The sequence below is a fragment of the Gracilinanus agilis genome, chromosome 3 (assembly GCF_016433145.1).
Source record: "Gracilinanus agilis isolate LMUSP501 chromosome 3, AgileGrace, whole genome shotgun sequence".
Taxonomy (NCBI): Eukaryota; Metazoa; Chordata; class Mammalia; order Didelphimorphia; family Didelphidae; genus Gracilinanus; species Gracilinanus agilis.
Genome location: NC_058132.1, coordinates 328,829,002 through 328,849,796, shown reverse-complemented (window position 1 = coordinate 328,849,796; position 20,795 = coordinate 328,829,002). Strand labels below are relative to the sequence as shown.

The window sequence follows — 20,795 nt, the reverse complement described above, 5'->3', positions numbered from 1 at the left end:
GGAAAAATTTTAGAACTGAAAATAAAATTCTAAAAAAAAAAGAAAATCTATGGATTATAATCAAAACTAGACTTGGAAAGTTGAACTACCCATCAAAATTATACTTAATATCCATTGTATTCATTATTAGGAATTAAAGAATATGTATCAAAATGTTGTACTAAACATTTCAGTAAAGAGAAGCCATAATGTATATTTAATTTTTTCTTTATAAAGTAAAAAGTTATGAGGTTTGTTATATAAAATAAATCCATTGTATTTTGTCACATTAATTCAAATACTAATGTAAAAAAACATGACTTTGATCCTCTGGTTATTAATATCAAGTGTGGGATAAAATAGGGAGGCATTCTAACAATATTTATCACTGTCATGGAATGTCTGCCAGAATCTAAATGAAGGTGTTTCCATATAAATCATTAGTTGTTCATATTTACAGATTATATAGTTCTAATTATACCAATTTATGTAACTTTGCAAATCTCCCTAAAGGAGATCCATCATTTAAAAGAATTACTCATTACCTTACAGAAAAATCAAAGTAGATGAATAATATGACTTATTCAGTCATTAGTCAGTCAATAAACCTTTCTGTAAGTGTTTGCTATGTGCCAGCATTATGCTAAGAACTAGGGATATCCCTCAACTGACCTCCACCCCCACCCCCCCAAAAAAAAGCAAAAATATGGTTCCTACTCAAAGGAAGTCACATTCTAATGGGTGAGATAATATGCAAAAAATTATGCATATATAAAATATATACAGTTTTAACAGGAGACTGGTAATTAGGGGCCAAGTTTCTGAGCACATGCAACATGACTCTTCCTATTGAAAATAAAAATGGAGGCTTGGTGAGCCTATTTTCAGAAATGCAGAACAGTATTTAATGAAGGAACTTTTCCTTTCTTAATACCCTAAGAAAACAGCAACAGGCTGGCTGAGGCTTTTATTCCAGAACTGCAGCAGAACCTAGCCTTATCACTAAGACCAAGGTGAGAGAACAAGCTGGCAGAATGAAGAAGAGAAAAGGAAAGAAGAGAAAAGGAAGGAAAGAAAGAAAACAGAAAGATAACAAGGTAGGTAGAAAGAAAAGGAAGAAGAAAGGAAGAAGGAAAGAAAAAATGAAGGAAAAGAATACCACAATAATGAGTTATGATTATTATGGCATAGATATTGAAGACAGGAATACAGAAGAGAATGACTTTAAAACATCTACAAACAATGCCTTAAGGAAAAACATAAACTTAGAATTCCTGGAACAAGAATTTAAAAAATAGTTTAAAATGTTATTACTAAAATGAGAACACTTGAAGGGGCAAATGGGGAAGGCAGGGGAAATGAGAGCTATGAAAGAAAGAATTAGTAAGGGAATTAACAACATGCCACATGAAGTACAAAAACTTGCCCAAAGAACAAACTCCTTGAAAATTAAAACGAACCAATCAGAAGCAAATGATTCCATGAGACAACAAATCAAAAGACTGAAGAAAAAAATAGAAAAAATGTTAAGATATATAAAAAAAATGGGCTCTGACAACAGATTGAAGATCAAAAAGATTATGAATCATTATAAAGCTGATCAAAAAGCCTAGATACCAGATTTAAAAAAATATTTTTTTAAAAAACTGCTCAGATCTCTTAAAAGCAAAGGAAAACTCTTGCAGATGCAGATGTCATAGTCAAAATCCAGAGCTTCCAAATCAAAGGAAAAATCCCTCAACAGTCTGAATAAAAAAAATTCAAGTACTGAGGAGCCATTGTCAGGATCATATGATTTAATAGCCATTTCTTAACACTTCAGTAACCCTAACCCTAAGACTCCTTCCTTTCTCTCACTGAAAAGGGTGGAAGGTGGACATAGAGAACTCCCAGATCCTCCATTTTAGGAGGGTGCCTGGGATCAATAATAGGGTGCCCTATAATTCTAGGATGAGAGAAGGTGCCTTGTTTAATGCTACAGGGAATAAATAGATTTTTAAAGAAAAAGAAGACTTCCAAGCATTCCTGATAAAAAAGACCAGAGCTACTGGGAAAAACTTTGAAATTCAAACACAGAAGTGAGGAGAAACATAAAAAAGATAAACATCAATGAACAATGATAAAGAACTTAACAAAGATAAACTGCTTATGTTAAAATATGAGGCAATGATATAAATCCTCTCTAATCCTAACATCATTGAGGGATAGCAGTTACAGGGAATCCAATTAAATAAGGCTCAGGAGTGATTTTTATTTTTTTATTTTTTTAAACATTTATTAATATTTATTTTTTAGAAAATTATGGATACATAATTCATGCTCTTCCTTTCCCCTTCACCCCCCGAGCTCCCCCCCCCCGCCATGGCTGATACATATTTCCACTAGTTTTAACATGTGTCATTGATCAAGACCTATTTCCAAATTGTTGATAGTTGCATTGGTGTGGTAGTTTCAAGTCTACATCCCCAATCATGTTCGCCTCAACCCATGTGTTCAAGCAGTTGTTCTTCTGTTTCCATTCCTGTAGTACTTCCTCTGAATGTGGGTAGTGTTCTTTTCCATAAGTCCCTCAGAATTGTCTTGGGTCATTGCATTGCTGCTAGTACAGAATTCCATTACATTCTATTTTACCACAGTGTATTGGTCTCTGTGTACAATGTTCTTCTGGTTCTGCTCCTTTCGCTCTGCATCAATTCCTGGAGGTCTTTCCAGTTCACATGGAATTCCTCATTATTCCTTTGAGCACAATAGTATTCCATCACCAGCATATACCAGAATTTGTTCAGCCATTCCCCAATTGAAGGACATACCTTCATTTTCCAGTTTTTTGCCACCACAAAAAGCCCAGCTATAAATATTTTCATACACGTCTGTTTATGATCTCTTTGGGGTACAAACCCAACAATGATATGGCTGGATCAAAGGGCAGGCATTCTTTTATAGCCCTTTGAGCATAGTTCCAAATTGCCAGCCAGAATGGTTGGATCAGTTCACAACTCCACCAGCAATGCATTAATGTCCCAGTTTTGCCACATCCCCTCCAGCATTCATTACTCTCCCCTTCTTTCATTTTAGCCAATCTGCTAGGTGTGAGGTGATATGTTGGAGTTGTTTTGATTTGCATTTCTCTAATTATTAGAGATTTAGAATACTTTCTCATGTGCTTATTGATACTTTTGATTTCTTTATCTGAAAATTGCCTATTCATGTCTCTTGCCCACTTATCAATTGGAGAATGGCTTGATTTTTTATAGAATTGGTTTAACTCAGGAGTGATTTTTAAAAAGAATGGAAAGAAGGAAGAGGAATTTACTTTTGGAGATGGGGAGGAAGGGAAAGGAAGGTTAGAGAAATTTATTTCATATGTAGGGGGATATACAAACACATTATACAAATGAGGAGATGTTGGAGTGACTAGGTGACACTTTTTCTCACTCATCTGAACTGGTGAAAGGAGAGAGAATAAACACACAGAGCTGGGACAGGAAATACATTTTACTCAACAGGAAAAGAGGAAAAGTGGGGAAAGGGAGAATTAGAGGGAGGGTCGGTTTAGGGAGGGATTAGTCCTAAGCAAAACAAACTCTAAGAATGGATAAAAATTCTTTTTGAGATGACAAAAAAAAATTAAAACCTGAGGAATAAATTGGGGAATGGATGAACATTATGGTATATAAATGCTTATGCAATACTATTGTGCTGAACTCTTAACAGCATAATGACTGACTAGGATTCTAAAGAACTAATGATGAAACACAGTCTCTGCCTCCTGGTGGAAATGTGAAAGACTCAAAATGAAGAATGAGACATTGTGGGGAGGAGGGAAGGGTCAATGTGGAAATTTGTTTTGAGTTACTACACATTTTTATAAGAGTTTTTGTTTTTCTCATGTTCACAATCTGGTAGGAAGGGTTTAGGATGGAAGGGTGAAAAGGCAGAACTTGGCTGGTTAAAATAAAATATATTTTTTTAAAAATAACCCCCAAAATAGGTAAGATTCACACAGAACAAATATTTTGGAAGTGTTGTGATCTGCAGATTACCTATGGCAGTGAGATCATAGATCCATGGAAGTATTGAAGAAATTACCCTTAAAGAAGTTTTCCTGTAGTACTTTACATATATTTGCAGTTAATACTATGCTCTTCACTATAGATTGTACCAACTTGCTTGGATAGGAAAGGAAGCCTCATTAGTCAGTCCCACCCCTTCTTATGAATATTTGTCATAACTATGGTCATAACATATATTTGTACTTCTACCATAGTTATAAAATGCCATATTTGTGAATGGACAGAATTGTTAGTCCCTTAGCTATTTGCAATATCTGATGACAGCTAAAAAGATCATAATTTTGGTCCAAAGTTCCACAATTTCACCTATTATTCTAAAACTTTCAGATCTCAAATCTCGGAATATAGTCACTTCTAATATGCAGATTTGGTTTAGATTGTATGCATTTACCATTCTTTTGATTAGTTTCTCCTCCAATTTTTCTATTTAAAAAGATAACTTAGGAACAAGAACTTTTCTCCATTTCCCATTAAAACCTTATAAAATGAATTGTGATCATGTCATAAGATAATTTGCTTAAATTGCAATTCTTCGAAACAGGGAAAGTTTCAATGTGGAAGAATGGTAGTCAGTTACTCCAAAATTACTGACAAAATTCACCAATAAAATTTAATTTAAAAAATAAAATCGCCAGTGAAAATGTTTAAAAGAATTGAATTCACTTTGATCTCCTTTTATGCTACAACTGATCATGTGTCCACTGATTATTTGGCAAGTTCTCCACTTTTGATCTTTTATATTCTTTTTTCATTTGTTTTTGGTCCTGGTCTGTTATTTCTTGTCAAATGAAAATCAAAGCATCCAAACTTATTGTGAGCATGGAGGGTGACAAGACTATCCCCAAGTATCTATCTGATGGATCAAATCCAGTACACTTTCCATTCTAAAGGATGTTCCATATGTCTTAGTAGGCCCACACCTTAACTCCTATTCAAATAGCATTCTAAGGTTAAATCCTTATTTGCTTTGTGTGTGTGTGTTCTGAATTTATAATTCATTCCGAATTAGATAATTATCTCAATTGTCAATTTCACCTTAAATATGCGTTCACAGCCTTCTAAGTTAGAAACCAAAGTACTAAAGTTACCTTAGCTTAGTCATTTCATTTTTCTCTGACTCAGTTCCCTTATCTGCAAAACGTTTTGAGCTCTCTATAAATCAAACAACATGCATGAGAGACACAAGCGCAGGATACAGGAAAGAGTATTGAGAGGGCTTTCAGTGACCTCGAAAAAGCTGCAATCTCTCTGAACCTCGATTTCATCATTTGTAAAATGAAGGGGTTGGAAGAGGTTTCTGAGGGTTCCAAATCCATGAAAAGTTTCCTCCTAAAAGAAAAAGAAAAACACTCTACTAATTTTCATCCTCTAGAGGGCCCCCACTCAGCGTGCAAAGACCTTGCCCCGCCCAGGTGGAGGGTGAGCACGAGGGCACTCCACACAACGCGCATGCGTTAACTGCTGAAAACCGCCCCTCCCCTCCGTAACACCCTCCACTAATATTAATGTCTGTTTCCCATAAGCCGATTCGTTAGAAGGCTTCGATTTCTTTTTCTTTTCCTTATCGAAGATTCTTCCCGGAGCTAGGGTAGCGCCTATATAGGTGTGCACTTTTCCCTCGCCAGACTTTCCACTAGTGATAGAGATTGGCAGCGGCGGAGGGAGGCCGCCGTCGAAAGTGCCGACGCCAGCCCTGGCCCTATCCCCAATCCGGTGGGAAGGATCAAGATGGCGTGTCTACTGGAGACCCCAATCCGCATGAGCGTCCTTTCGGTGAGTGACCCGCGGCGGCCGCCCAGAGTGGGGGTGGAGGGGGGGTGCAGCTCCGCCGCCTTCCGCGCGTGGCCACGTTCTCCAGTGATTCCCGTGGTTCCTGGTCCGATCCCCCCCGGGGGGCGGCCCTCTTTCCTCAGCTGGCCGGGCTCCGGGGAGGTGTCTCTGGGGAGCGCCCGCTCGCGGGACTAGGGAGCCTGTAGATCAGCCTCGGGAGGCGGGGCCTTACGCGGATCTGGAACCCCCGGCCCCAGGAGAGCCACCTGTCCGGGGTTGCCTTAGGTTCGGTCCGAGCTAAAATAACGCCTCCCCAAGGCGGGGTTGCTCCCAGAGCTGGTGGCTTATCTACCCGCCAGGAACTTGGGGCGAGCGCCCCCGATCCTCACTCCAGGCTGCCTGCGGAGCCCCAGGGAGGCTGGAAGGGAGGGGCGACGCTAAGGCAGTCTGCTGGGCCTCGGGGTCCCAACTTTAAAAGCAGTCAAACCTGGGAGCGGGGGCACGTGCGAGAGTTGCTTGCTACTGAGATTTGGGGTGGAGAGGGCTCATGCTGCAACTCTTATAAAAGTGTTTTTGCACGGGGGGGAGGGGGGGAAGTGTTGGTTGTGTATGTTTTCTGATCGCTCTTATCTGGAGCTGTCCATGGGGTCATTTTCTGGCTTTTGCCGGTCTGGATACACGTGCTTGTTTGCAGGTAACACGGGATCAACTCCCTAGAGACAATTAAAAGAATAAAAAGAGGGTGATCAGACGTTCACCAGGGAAGGGCACACCTGTTCGTGTTTGGTCTTCCAGCTTTTGAAAGGCTGTCACTTAGAAAGGAGAAAGGGGAGGACACCAATCGATTTTGCTGTAGAGAGGAGGAACTAGGACCAGTGGTTGAAATTTTACAACCCTTATAACTGGAGCTGTCCAAAAGTAGTTAGATGTAAGACTCGCCTGGAGAAAGAAGCTAGCTTATTGAGGTAGCTGGAAATACTCAAGCTTTGAGATTGCAGGACCACTTAACAGTGAAGTATTTTCAAAGGAATTCCTATTTGGGGTGAGGTGTTAGAACTGATGACATTTTTTTTTCTGACCCCAAAGATCCTCACATTTCTTTATTCCAATGCTTTTCTTTCCATCTCACCACACCCTTTTTAATGTTTTGGGGTTTTGAGATAACATCCAAGCAGATGACTTCTAATGTCCCTTTTGTGGTTTTAGGTTGACTACACCCCTTTCTCTCCACACACACCCTATTTTGGGAGGATTTTAAAACGAACTTTTCCGTGCTAGGGAAAAGATGCCCATTCTTACCTACTCCCGAAATAGCCAGGTTACTTGACAATGCAAGTAATTACAGTTTTAAATAAGAGTTTACTATGAACTGTCCAGGACTCCATCTTACTTAAGTCTTATCTTAATAAATTCTGTTACCTCATTATTAAGTAAATTAAATACATTTATTAAATTTAACACAAAGACATAAGAACATAAGTGTTCTCACCCCAATTAGATCAGGCCATTATTCTGTCTCTGACAGTGACACCAAAAAATATTTTGTAGAATATAATGGTAATTTTCTTTTAGTGATGAGCCTTTAAAAGTTAAACATTCAGCAGTTCAGTAAATATTTATTAAGTAACTACTACTGTATGCATAGTATGGTGCTAGAAATTAGGAAGTTAAAGTCTAGATTGGACATAAACTTTGCCTTAATGAAGTTTACAGTCCAATAGAGTACTGTGAACATTACCAATTTTACTGTAAGCTTCTCTATTGCTTAACAAATACATACCTGCAAGGAAGAGTAGTATTTTTCTCTTTTATCCAGAAACCACCTTTTTTTTTCAGTCTTTAGGAGCTACCTCCTAATTCTTGTTGTGATAATCATTGTTGGAAAGGGTATACTGCATGCTTAAGCTCATCTTGTGAGGTGCAGCCTGTTGGTGGAGTGCCACAATCCAAGATAAGGTTTCCTAGTTCTGTAGATTCAGAACTTTAACTCATCCAGAGTTGATTGGTTTCTGAGATAACTGGCTTATACTGATCAAAACAGAAGAATGATTTGATCCAGAATTAATTAAATTTGCTAATACATTTTTTAAGTTACTGAAAGCTTCATGTACACTATTCTGGTGACCTCTTTTCTGGTACTAGAAAACCAAATTGATAATCAGAAGGTTCAATAAGCATCGAATCAGAGAGAATGTTGGATTTGGACTAAAGGTCACTGTGTGGGTCTTCTCTCTGCTACTTGTTTACCTGTTTGATTTTGGACAAGCTACTTAACTCTTTGGACATCAGTTTCCTCATCTGAAAAATAAGGAGATTGGATTAAACTCTGAGTCCCTTTCCTAAAACTTAAGATCTTATTTATGAGAGTTGAATCATCATTATCATCATAACTAGCATTTATTTAATGCCTTATGGTTTGCAAAATGCTTCAAAAGTACTATCTGATTTGATAGTCCCAACAACTGTGAGGTAGTGAGAGGTAGGTGCTATTGTTATCTCCATTTGAGAGATGTAGACATTGAGGCAAGCAGGTTAAAGCCTTGCCCAGACAAGTAAATGTTCAAGGTCACATTTGAATTTATTTTCTTATTTCAAGCTTGGTGTTATATCCATTATCCCACCTTGCTTAAAGAAGTTAAATATTTCATTCAGCCTAAAGACTCTCCTCTATACTTTCTCTTTCAGAGAATTTTTTTTTGTTCCACTAGCTTTATCACTTCTTCTATACTTGACAATTCTCTGTCCCTGGCTTCTGAGGTCTTTCCTGAGCAGCAGTCTCATATCTAGCTTCATGCTGAACACATCTACTTGGATGTTTTGCTATAGCCTCAAATTAAACATCTAGAGACTGCTATATAAATTTAAGGATAGAGACCTGGCCTGTGATTTCATTTATATAGGAAATGAAATTAATAGACTGTAAATGTCTTCTATGTAGAAATTGTTTCATTGGTATCTCCAAGGTAGGTCAGCATCTTATCTGCAAATTAAGAGCCATAGAGAGTTGCTTAAAGTACCTAAAGTTTGAGTGACTTTACCCTTCTAGTCTCCACTTCAACTAAATTGGTCTATTCTATTTCCTGAATACACATTGCAATTTCTTACTTCAGTGCTTTTGCTCACACAGAATGTCCTATGTCTTTTTTTTGTGTTTGTACAAACTAGGTTTATCTCTTGGGATTAATCTTACTTCCAGCCTAATCTGTGAAGTCTTTCCTGACTTCTGGGAAACTTTTTGGCCCAGTGTTCTTGCATATTGAACCCAGATCACTTTTCTTATTTAATTCATTCATTTTATGCTCATCATTTTGCTGCCTTGTTATTTATTTTATGAATATATGTTGTCTTCCCACCTTGATCCTTTGTAATCCTCTGTGATCCTTTTTTTTTAACTACTTAGTATTTTACTTCTTAGTATCTAGTATAACACTGATAAGTTTAACCTATTTAACTATAGAATTCACTTTTCTTTTGATGAGAACACTTTTCCCAAAACAGTATTGGAAGCATGCTAACAAACTCATACTATCTAATTTTTTTTTTCTAGATAGCATGACAAGTATTTTCTAGATAGCATGACAAATATTTTTTCTCCTCCCAGTGCCTTCTTTTAAAAAAAAAATAACGATGAGAGAGTATGTTTTCTGTGTAATTTTGAATACCTTTCACTAACACTAGGAGGATCAAGTGTGTCAATTTATGGAAAAAATATTATTTTATTTTAAAATATACATTTTCATCCTATTTTCTTTGTCTCATGGATTTTTAAAAAAGTAATGCCAATGGTTGCAATGAACCTGGAAACATGAGACCTAAATTCAAATCCTAACTCTTTGCAGTATGGTCCTTCTAGGTCTTCTTAAATTCTGGACATCCTACTGTTAATAATGTTTGGTATTTTGTCATCCTATTTGGCTGCAGCTTCACATTTAACTGTTATGGGTTTGTAACTTGATATTTAGAACTTTCCTTATAAGCATAAATACTTACTCATCTTTGTTTCTCAATAACAAAATAATGGTAAAACTTATGGATGGAGTGTTCTGAAAATTTAATTAACACATTTAAAGTAGTTTGTCATTGACTTACTATACAAAAGGTCAACTAACCAAAATATATCAAAGGTTATACCAAAATAAATCAATTCTACTGAATTTATGACTTATTGTTATTGATCTAAGGAAAGTTGGAAGTGCAGTAATGATGTCTGTACCTGGATGGGCTGTTTTGTTAGGCTTACAGCACTACCTGAATTCAATGCAATATTACCTTAAGATGTGGGATTGCCTTAAGATGTGGGATTAAGAACTGAAAAGATTCCCCAACTTGCCTGTAGACTTTGCTGGCCAACCCCCTCATGTTTGGATATAAAGGACTGAGCTGAATGAGGGTAAGGGACTCCTTATCTAACTTTCTTCTGATTTTCCAGTAGATCTGACTTGGCATAATTTCTGTAATATTAGCAACTCATGCCTCCATGACTGCAGGTAAAGACATAATGACATTTGAAAAAATAGTTACTTTTCTTCTGGAAACTGTAGAACACTTACCTTTACTGAACACTAGCTATTCATTATCCTCCTCTGGTCTATATAGTTATTAGATATTTTTCAGATAAAAAGATGTATGTGTATAGTCTGAACATTCAGAAAAAAAATTCGACCCTTACAATTGGTGTGTTCTTACTGACAATCAGAATAAAAGTTTTTCTGGTTGTAATGCCAATCAGTGGTCTGCTCTCCTTCATCTTCTTTCACCCTTCATTTGTGATTAAACAAAAAGCATAGGACTTGATAAGACATGCATAATTAACATCTTTTTCTCATTTGGAAAATGAAAATGTATTGCAAATTTTGTTTTAGCTAGCTCAGTAGTGTTAGTAGTGTTTTAATTTTTAAACATTGAAAAGATCAACAAATTTTAGCAATAAATTATTTTTAAGATGTAACATTTTATATTAGGCAATTATCTGAAAACTTGGCTACTCTCAGCAATGCAATGATCTGGGACAATCCTGGAAGATTTATAATGGGGGATGCTATCTGCCTCTAGAGAAAGAACTGTTGGAATCGTCTTTCACATCAGTGTATTTATGATTTTATTTTGGAGTTTTTGTTATGTGTGTGCTCTTATGACAGTGACCAATATGGAATTGTGTTTTGCATGACAATAAAAAAGACAAATTTTAAAAAGACATAATATTTTAAAATATTTGTTTCCTAGTATGGAGTTGTTATATTTAAATATATTTGCAATTCGATAGATACTAAATCTTTCATGTTTATAAAAATATCATCAGATCCTTGCCATATATATATATATTTATAATCCTTACCTTTTTAGAACTGATTCATGATATTATATCGGGTTTATAAAAATATGCATCAATATTTCAAGTGTCTTTAATTTCAATAGTGTGGATACTTCTTTTCACTGGCAACTCTCCCACCCCCTACCCTTCTGGCCCTCAAACTTAAATTTTCTTAGAGTTTATGTGGTTGAAAATTGATCATCTTTTTGCCAAACTGAAAGTGAGCCTCTCAAAACAATTGGTGTACCCTCTATCTCTGGGCTAATGTTGAAAGACTAAAAACCAGCCAGAACTTGTGTTCTGCTTACATAGTCTATAAGAATTCAAGGTTACAGTTAGGCAATTAGGACCTCTTTGTGGCTGTTTCTTCTACACCGAGTCTGGTTTGTATAAAATTTGAGGGGACCACTCTAATTAAACTTTTAGTAAAGGGACAATGAAAATGAAGATAAAAGTAGACAGAACATCTTTACTTTAGTGAAAGTAATGCTAAAAAAACTTCATGGCAAAATATGTTATGTAGGAATACTTAATGTAGTGCTTTCCTGGGTGTATGTATCTTAATATGTACTTATTTTCACTCAAAGATATATAACACAAGAGGTATGGTTTACATGTAGGAATGTTCTCTGTTTGGACTAGTTGAATGTTAGTTTTCCATTATTTTATAAACTATGAATACTAATTTTTTTTAAAGTTCCTAGGATCAAAGATTTAGAAATAGAAACATCTTTACAAGTTATTAGGTTTAGTCTCCCTGTTTTTTACAGATGAGGACATTGAGGCTGAGAGAGGTTAAATGACTTGTTTAGAAGTCACACAGAACAAATGGTGGCATATGATGGTGATGGAATACTATTGTGCTATAAGAAATGATGAAACAGTTGATTTCTATAAGAACTGGAAGGAACTATATGAATTGATGTGGAGCGAAATAAGTAGAACCAGGAGAACATTATACACAGTAAATGAAACATTGTGGGATGATCAAATGTAATAGACTTTGCTACTAAAAGCAATACATTGATCCAGGACAATTCTGTGGGACTTATGAAAAGAATGCTATCCACATCTAGAGAAAGAACGGTTGAAATAGAAATGCAGAAGAAAACATGATTTATCATTTGATTATATGGGTATATGATTTGGAGTTTTGGTTTTAAAAGATTATTCTATTACAAAAATGAACAATATGGAAATAGGTTTTGAGTGATAATACATGTAAAACCCAGTGGAATTGCTTATCAGCTATGGGAGAAAGGAGGGAAAAGAAGAGGGAGACAACATGAATCATGTAATCTTGGAAAACTTATGTGTAGATTTGTTATTGGAATAAAATAAAGAAAATGAAAAAACAAAAATGAAAAAAGTTATACAGTTAGTAAGGCTCTTTTGTGGTATTTGAACCCAGGTCTTCCTGACTTGAGTCCAACACTCTCAATGATATCATGCTCCCACCAGTTGATATCTTTTCTTTACACCACAATCATTTTCTATTTATACTTCATTTGCCATTGACTACTTCTTTGTAACCAAGAAAAAGTTAAGCAAAACCAGTCAATCCAGCAACTTCATATTAATGTATATATGCAATATTCTGATGGGAGAAAGGTTTGAACCCTTTTTTAAAAATTGGATTCTTAACTTAGTTCATCCAACAAACATATTTTCAAAGAGCTTGTATATTGGTAGAGGTTAGATGGGGAAGATGATAATATGTGGATAGATAAATATTATACAAATCAAGATAGAGTAAGTATATAAAAGGACTATATAATACTTTGAGATTATATAAAGGAGAAATATTTTCCAGGTTGGGGGACAATTGGGGAAGATTTTGTGGAGGAGGTAGTATTTGACTTGAGCCTTAAAAGATGGGTGATGAAGATGGGAGTAAGAAGTCAGGCATATAGAATAATCTGAACAAAAGTGCAGAGGTAGGAAAGAAAATCATATAAGTAGTCTGACTGACTATACCACAGATTTATGTTATATAACCTCAGCTGGCTCTTACTGCTGCTAGCAGATGAACTTATCCCTTATCAATTCATTCTCCTACTTTCCACAACAGCTCTTCAGTCCATCCAACAAACATTAAAATAAAAATCAATCAATTAACAAGTAACATTAAGCATCTATTACACATGCTATGCCATATGCTAAGTAATGGGGATAAAAATACAAAGAAGGAACCATCTTTACTTGAGATAAGCTTACATTCCAATGTAGAAGAAAACAACTACATATAAAATATAAAGCCAATAAGAAAGAAAACAATGTCCTTACTGAGGGGACAGTCTTTTGGAGGTAATGAGATGGAATGTGATGGTTTGAAAAAAACAGAAAAGATTTAGTAAAGACCAAGGCTATTTCATCATGTGAGACAGGAGTGGAAGTGGCAGAAGTCATCTGAGTGATAGAAGATAAAGAAGAGGGGAGAAGAAGCTCATGGGGAAATAGCCTCATTTTTTTCTATAAATTATAAGGCCCGGGGAGCAGTTAGGTGGTTCATACGGATGTGCAGGCGGTCCCTAGATTCAAATGTGGCCGCAGACAGCATCTTCTGCCTTGGAACTGACACTTAGTATTGATTCTAAGACAGAAGGTAAGGTAGATAGAGAGTATGTGTGTGTTTAAGGAGCTTTACTAAATAACTAAGGGAAGAATAAAATAGAAGTAAAAATAAAATATAGCCTTGAAAAATCCACAGAATACATCTATCTTGGGATAAGGTAAATGGACTTCTCAAATACCTACATAATAAGCATTACACAGGTGTCATTGATATTGCTATTATTATTATTAGGCTTCTAGATTTGTGAGCAGACATTACATTGATTAGAATTTTCTTAAGTGTCTCAAAAGTTGTTTTCCTCTAGAATTTTCCTGGTTCTGCTTGCTTTACTCTGCAATAATTCATGGAATTCTTCCTAGTTTTCTCTGGGTCCATCATATTCATAATTTTTTATGGCATAAGAATATTCTGTTTCAGTCATGTAATATAATTCAGCCATTTCCCACCTTTGTTTCCAGTTCTTTCCTGAAACAAAAAGTGTTGCTTTCCCCCCCTTCCTTTGATCTCTTTGGAGTCTATGATCAGGAATAGTATCTTCAGGTTCAAAGAGTGACTTTTTAGTTGTAGGTTTTAAATTGTTTTTCAGAATGTTCAGACCAACTCACATCATCAACAAAAATGCCTTAGTGTACCTTTCCTCTCATGTAGGTCTTCCAACAGTAGTAATTTTCCATCTTTGGGATTTACACATTTTTAATCCTTCAGTTTTTTTATCTTTGCCTTTATGGTGGATATGAGGCAGAGCTTTAGGTGTTTAACTTGGATTTCTTATATTAGTCATTTGGAGTGTTTTTCTTATGGTAGTTAATAGCTTGCTTTTTGAGAACTGTTTTTTAATGTTATATGATCAGTTATCTTTTGGAAAAAGGCTTTTTTTCCTTATATATTTTTATTAATTCCTTATGTATATCAGACTCATATCAGAGTAATTTCCTTTAATTTTTTTCTTCATTTACTATTTCTCTTTTAATTTTAACTTCATTTTACCCCCCCCCAAAAAAAAACCACTTTTCAATTTTATAGAATTAGAATTGTTCATTTTTTTCTCTTATGTTTATCTCTGCCTTTTGTTTGGTCAAGAACTTCTTCCTCATTCACAGCAAAGTTATTTCCTTTCTCTTCTAATTTGCTACACACAGCCTTTGGCATATAAATTGTTTATATCAGTTTGGAGTTTATTGTAGTATGTCTCATTAGATGTTTTTCTCTAAACCCAGTTTCTGCCAGATTCCTTTACAGTTTTCTCAACAGTTTTGTCAAAATGACAAATCCTTTCTCCTGTCTTTGGATTTATCAAACACTGTGCTGATTAATGTTCAATTGTGTGTGGGTTTTGTGTACCTAATCTGTTTCATTGATCAACTTTTTTCATTTTTTTAACCAGCACCATGTAGTTTTGATGACTATTTTAAGGTCCTCTTCATTCTTATTAAAAAATAAAAATTCCCCAAATATTCTTGACAGGGTGACTTATTTTCTTTGTTTTGCTTTGTTCTGACAGAGTGGCTTATTTTCAAAACATCTTTAATTTTAAAATATTTCATCCCTTAGTATTTTGTTCTTCCTTTCTATTTTTATCTCTTTCTTATGTATTTCTTTTCTGCTTCTCCTTTCCCTTTTCTGGTTTCTTTCTGCTTTCGTTCATTTTCCTTTAACCATAATATGGGATTGCACTTTAAAATAGTTTATTTTCTTTACTTGATTTAAAAATTGCCAAAGTTCAACATTTTAACTTTTTTTAAACCCTTACATTCTGTCTTATTATCAATTTTAAGAACCAAGAGCAGCAAGGGCTAGGCAATTCATGACTTGCCCAGAATCTCACAGCTAGTAAGTAAGTGTCAGAGGTTATGTTTGAAACCCAGGACTTCCTAACTCCAGGCCTGATGCTCTATCTATGATGCCACTTAGTTGCTTAAACATTTTAACTCTTTAAAAAGAAATAACAGTATGATTGTACACCGATTTTTACTTTTACGCACCTTGAAAGTATGGACTAGAGGTACAACATGAAGCACATTTTTTCAGACAGGGTCAATATATGAATTTATTTTGCTTGACTATATTTGTTACGGGGGAAGCCTGCTTTGGGGTGGAGAGGAAAACTGGTGGGTAGTAATAGAGATAACAAAAAAAGAAAAGAAAAGAAAAACACCAATGGAACATTAAGAAATACACAGAAGGATAGAAACTCAGATAGGCTGGACAGTTTTATTAATATGCTTTTAAATTTAATATACAATTATACTATACCATAGAATTCCATTCTATTGTCTCAATTGGTTCAATTCGCACATTCCTCATTTTTATTCTTTGTTTTATTGAAATGTTCATGCTTGTTGATATTTAAGTTCAGAAAAATAAAATATTAAAAGTGAAAATGAGATGGCTGTACAGATAGTGAGAAGACTGGCCTAAACTGGAAGGAAGAAGTCATGCTGTGGAATAGTATATCACAATACTAGACAAGGTGAAATTGGATCATGGAGGAAATTTGTCAATGATCCATCAGATTAGAAAAGTAAAATTTCTTTTTCTCTCTAGAACTACTAGAGGAATAACATTTTTATCTTGAGCCTCACTAGAGGAAAAACACTAGAAATAAGAGTGAAATGTGTGTTGAATTAAGTTAAAATTGGGAAATGAATTCCAAATATTTATTGTAAGAATTTGAAGGTTAAGAAAAATAAATTAAGATTGTTGACAGTTGGAAGATACAGTGTCTCTTAGAGTGAAAAAGGTGGCTATGTTAAAAGTTGAGAATAAAGCTCATGGGGTTTTAAAAATTATGGGATTTTTTTTATCACTTTCCCTTTTGAATTACTTAGTATTACTTTGTATGTAATTAGTATTTACTTTTTACATGGCATATTCTCCTATGGTTTTGACTAGCTACTATTTTGCATATTGTATATTTAAAACCGAATGTCCTGGAGATATGTCAATCTAATTTATCTGTAACCCACCTCGTTTTCCCCCTTAACTCTCCTCCTTTTCCACACTTCTCTTTTACTATTTAAGGTACCATCCATTTTTCCAATCTAACCTTGGCATTATTCTTTTTTTTTTTAATTAAAATTTTTTAAACCCTTAACTTCTGTGTATTGGCTCCTAGGTGGAAGAGTGGTAAGGGTGGGCAATGGGGGTGAAGTGACTTGCCTAGGCTCACACAGCTGGGAAGTGTCTGAGGCCAGATTTGAACCTAGGACCTCCTGTCTCTAGACCTGACTCTTAATCCACTGAGCTACTCAGCTGCCCCTGCCCCCTTGGCATTATTCTTGAATTCTTTACTTCACCCCAAATCTTGTTATTTCTGCTTTAACAAGATTTCTTGCATACAGCTCTTCCTTTCTAATTGTAAATCTGAATTTGAATCCAGTCCCTGATCACTTCTCATCTAGATTACTGCAACAACTTCCTAATTGAGCTACTTGCCTTATCTTTCCCTAACCCATTCTGTCCTACATTTTGCTGTCAAGAGTAATTTTCCTCAAGTATCTATTTTTCCATGTAACTACCCAGCTCAGATAAAGTCAGTGACTTCCTATTGCCTTTAAGTTTCTATTTAAAAACAAACAATAGAACCTAGCCCCATCCTTCCTTTCTAGCCTTTTTGGCTATCACCTCCCTCCCTCTGCCTCATATGCATCTTCTACTTCTCATCCAGCAGTCTGCTTCTATTCTGTTCTTTATACATAACACCTTATCTCTCTTCTTGGTTTCAGCATGCCTGGAATGGAGGACATCATCATCAAGCACCATTTTCTACATGTACTCTTTTCCTAATTCCTTTCAATTGCTAGTGTTCTCTCAAATATGATATAAAGCAGTTAGTATAGTGCCTTGCATATAGTAGGTGTTTAAAAAATGTTTGTTCTCTTACCTCTTTCCCCAGGCTACCTTATATTTAACTATTTTGTATATATTTGTATTTATGAAGTGGATATTTTTACTGTGTATTATTAATATGTAGTTGCTTCTCTTATTAGAATGTTAGTTGCCTTATTACAAGTAGAAATTTTTTCATTTTTTGTGCGTGGCACATAATTGACTCTTAACAAATACTTGTTGATTGGTTGAATAATACTTGGAGTACCTACCTCATAACTTTGCAGAACTTCAGGATGTTGAATAAATGAAATGATATGTAAATTTTTCAGTCCTGTTGGTTGTATCTGACTCTTGGTGAATCTATTTGGGGTTTTCTTGGTGAAGATAACTGAGGGGTTTGATATTTCCTTCTCCAGCTCATTTTACATATGAGGAAACTAAGGCAAACAGGATTAAGTAACTTGCCCAGGATCATGTAGCTAGTAAGAGTCCAAGGTGGAGTTTGAACTCAGGTCTTCCTGACTCCAGAGTTGGCTCTCTATCCACAGAGTACGGTGGTAGACACTCAAAGAAATCCAAAGCTAAAAAAGATATGGTTAAAAGTCATTTTGTCAAATAATTCATTGACCTTGGAGCACTGTGGATGCCTACATATTTATCTTTTCATCTCAACCAGGAGCACTTTTGATCACATTCTATGCTTGTGTCATGTTACTGTGCCTTCAAGAATTTCGGGCTATTTATGAGAGGCAACATCTTGTAGTGGAAAAAACACTGGACTTGGGGTCAGAAAGGCAATTTTTCTTGGTTAACATCTGCCAAATTCTCTTTGACTATTGGAAAGTCATTTCATCACAGTGAAACCTGTTTATCTCTAAAATGGGGATAATAAATGGAATTATTCTGAAAATCAAATGAAATATAATTGTGAACTGTTAAAAATAAAATAAATAAAAAGCCTTCATGTTCTCATCTGAGTTAATGTTTTGGGGTGGCTCTAGGTGTGGAAAGACCTGCTTATTCATAACTCATGTGATGTTTGTGTCTATATCAGCAAGCACTAGGGATTATACTATTATACTACCAGTTACTTACACAGTTATGAATGATCACATCTTTCTCTGTAGAATGCCAAACTTATTTATCAAACATTAAATATTTGATATGTACAATGTGAAATAGTAGGGTACACTGAGGTATGTGGATAATGAAATCAACCAAGGGATACCTCAGTCCCCTTTTAGTGCTGTAAGGCAGTTGGGCCTTACCACACTGTGCCAGAGTGCAACTCAATCTTCCAAACAGTTGTTGATGTAAAAACTGACAGGTTTATTGATAAAACAAAAGGTAGAGAAGGGAGGATGTAGGAACAAGGATGCCCTAATCACTAAGGTTTCTCACTTCCCTCCAAGTTCACCATGAGGTGAAGCCTTCTGTTTCTTGATGCTCCCTTTTGCTCCCTGCTTCTTGCCAATATCCCCAAAGCCCTCTCTATTCTTCTTGACACTATAAATCCTCTCTTGTTGGTTTATCAAAATGTGACAGGTTTCCAAGATGAATAAGGATGAACTCTAAATGTCTGAGTTCAACCCATCTGGGCTGGGCCTGAAGTTGACCCCTCAGCCCTCTCACCAACAGGCTTGATAAAACAGCTTAGCAGAGATCAGCTCCTTCCTCTCTCAGTTCTCAGGTAGGAAGAGCCCAGTTGGTTGTTGCTTCTTCAAAATCTCGCCTGCCACATTCCAGAATCTTTTCTCTGGAGTTCCTAGCATGCAGTCATGCTAGCCTCTGCAAACCAACTTTAACTTTACTTAAATTCCATTTCTATTTCTATTACTTCTACCATAACATTTCTGCCCTCTGAGCATTGAGCACAACTTTTGAAAAAAAGATTTCACATATGCTCACCAGTAAATATATAAATCCCTCCTTATTTCAAACCTATCCAAAATAACAAACATATTACACTTATCTATCTATCCTACTACTATTCACTACCTTACATTAGAGAAATCAACCAGGGAAAGAAAAGGAAAGGAAATTACAATAAATAGTTACATAGGTCAAAATCAAAGTGCAAACATTTGCAAAAACAAAACAATAATAGAAAATGCAAAATGCAAAATGTAAAACTTTTCCGCAGTTGTTACAGAGAATAAACTGTCATACTAAGGCTAATACAGAAAAACCAAATTTATAAAAAAAAACTCAATGCAGCTTATACTTTTTTTTACATCAGACAAAATCTATCTGTCTAAATATAAAACTTATACAAAATTCATCTTAAAAATTCCTATTTGAACAATTCAAAACAAAACTCTTCCTTATGCTAAAACCCTAATTTTATTACAGAAAACAAAAACTGTCTATATAGAACTTGAAAACTGAGTATCCTATCCTAAGAAAACTGAAATAACTTTGCTTAAATTTATTTCTATTTCTATTACTTCTATCATAACAAATGCCTTATATCTAGAAGATACTTAAACATGCTTATTGAACTTAATTGCAGGGTACCATTCTAAGGGGCTGGGAGAAATACAAAGTTAAGTAACATATAGATCCTGCTACTGGCATGTTGACACACGACACTTGTAATCCTAGCTACTGGAGAGACTGAGGCTGGTGGATCTCTTCAAGTTAGATGTTCTGAGCTGAAGTGGGTTATGCCATCAGGTATTCAGACTTGGAAGGGAGATGAAGAGGGTATCTGTTGCCTAAGGAGAGGCAAACTGGTCCCAGGTAGGAAGAGAAAGTTCCTATATCTGAGTGTGCTTAAATTGCTCTCTGTTCTTAGGTAGGTTTGGGGATCAAAAAGTTGCTATTGGTGCTTGAAAGGGTGATCAGATGTCTCTAACTTGGTTCTTTATATTTTTAAACTTGAGTTATTTTGAAATAGAGATTTTTAAATGGAATTCTAAAGGTTTTATATGTGAGAAACGGTGACTTACAACTTTGAAATGCCTGAAAGTCCCTTTGGCTTGTAAAACTGTCTACATTTATTCTTTGAGAGATTATGGCTGCCCTCTTTTTGTAGTAGCAAAGAACTAGAAACAAAGGAAGTGCCAAATCAATTGGAGAATGACTATACAAATGATGGTATATAAAAGTAATGACAGTTATTGCTTTATAAGAAATGATAGAAGAGATTATTTCAGACAAATCTGGAGAGATTTTTATGAACTGATACAAATTGAAGTGAGTAGAATCAGAACAATTTATGGAATGACATCATTGTACAGGAAAGCCAACAGAC

The 20,795-nt window shown here is 35.5% G+C and overlaps 1 protein-coding gene across 1 annotated transcript in view; it reads left to right on the top strand.

The window, feature by feature from the left end:
• Positions 1-5,779: 5,779 nt before the first annotated feature.
• The window catches only part of ARMC8 (armadillo repeat containing 8), a 123,254-nt gene continuing 108,238 nt past the window's right edge, over positions 5,780-20,795 (top strand). The window contains exon 1 of the mRNA XM_044669990.1: positions 5,780-5,825. Within this exon, the coding sequence (XP_044525925.1) occupies positions 5,781-5,825 (45 nt within the window). The 5' untranslated portion in view covers position 5,780. The remainder of the gene's footprint in view (positions 5,826-20,795) is intronic.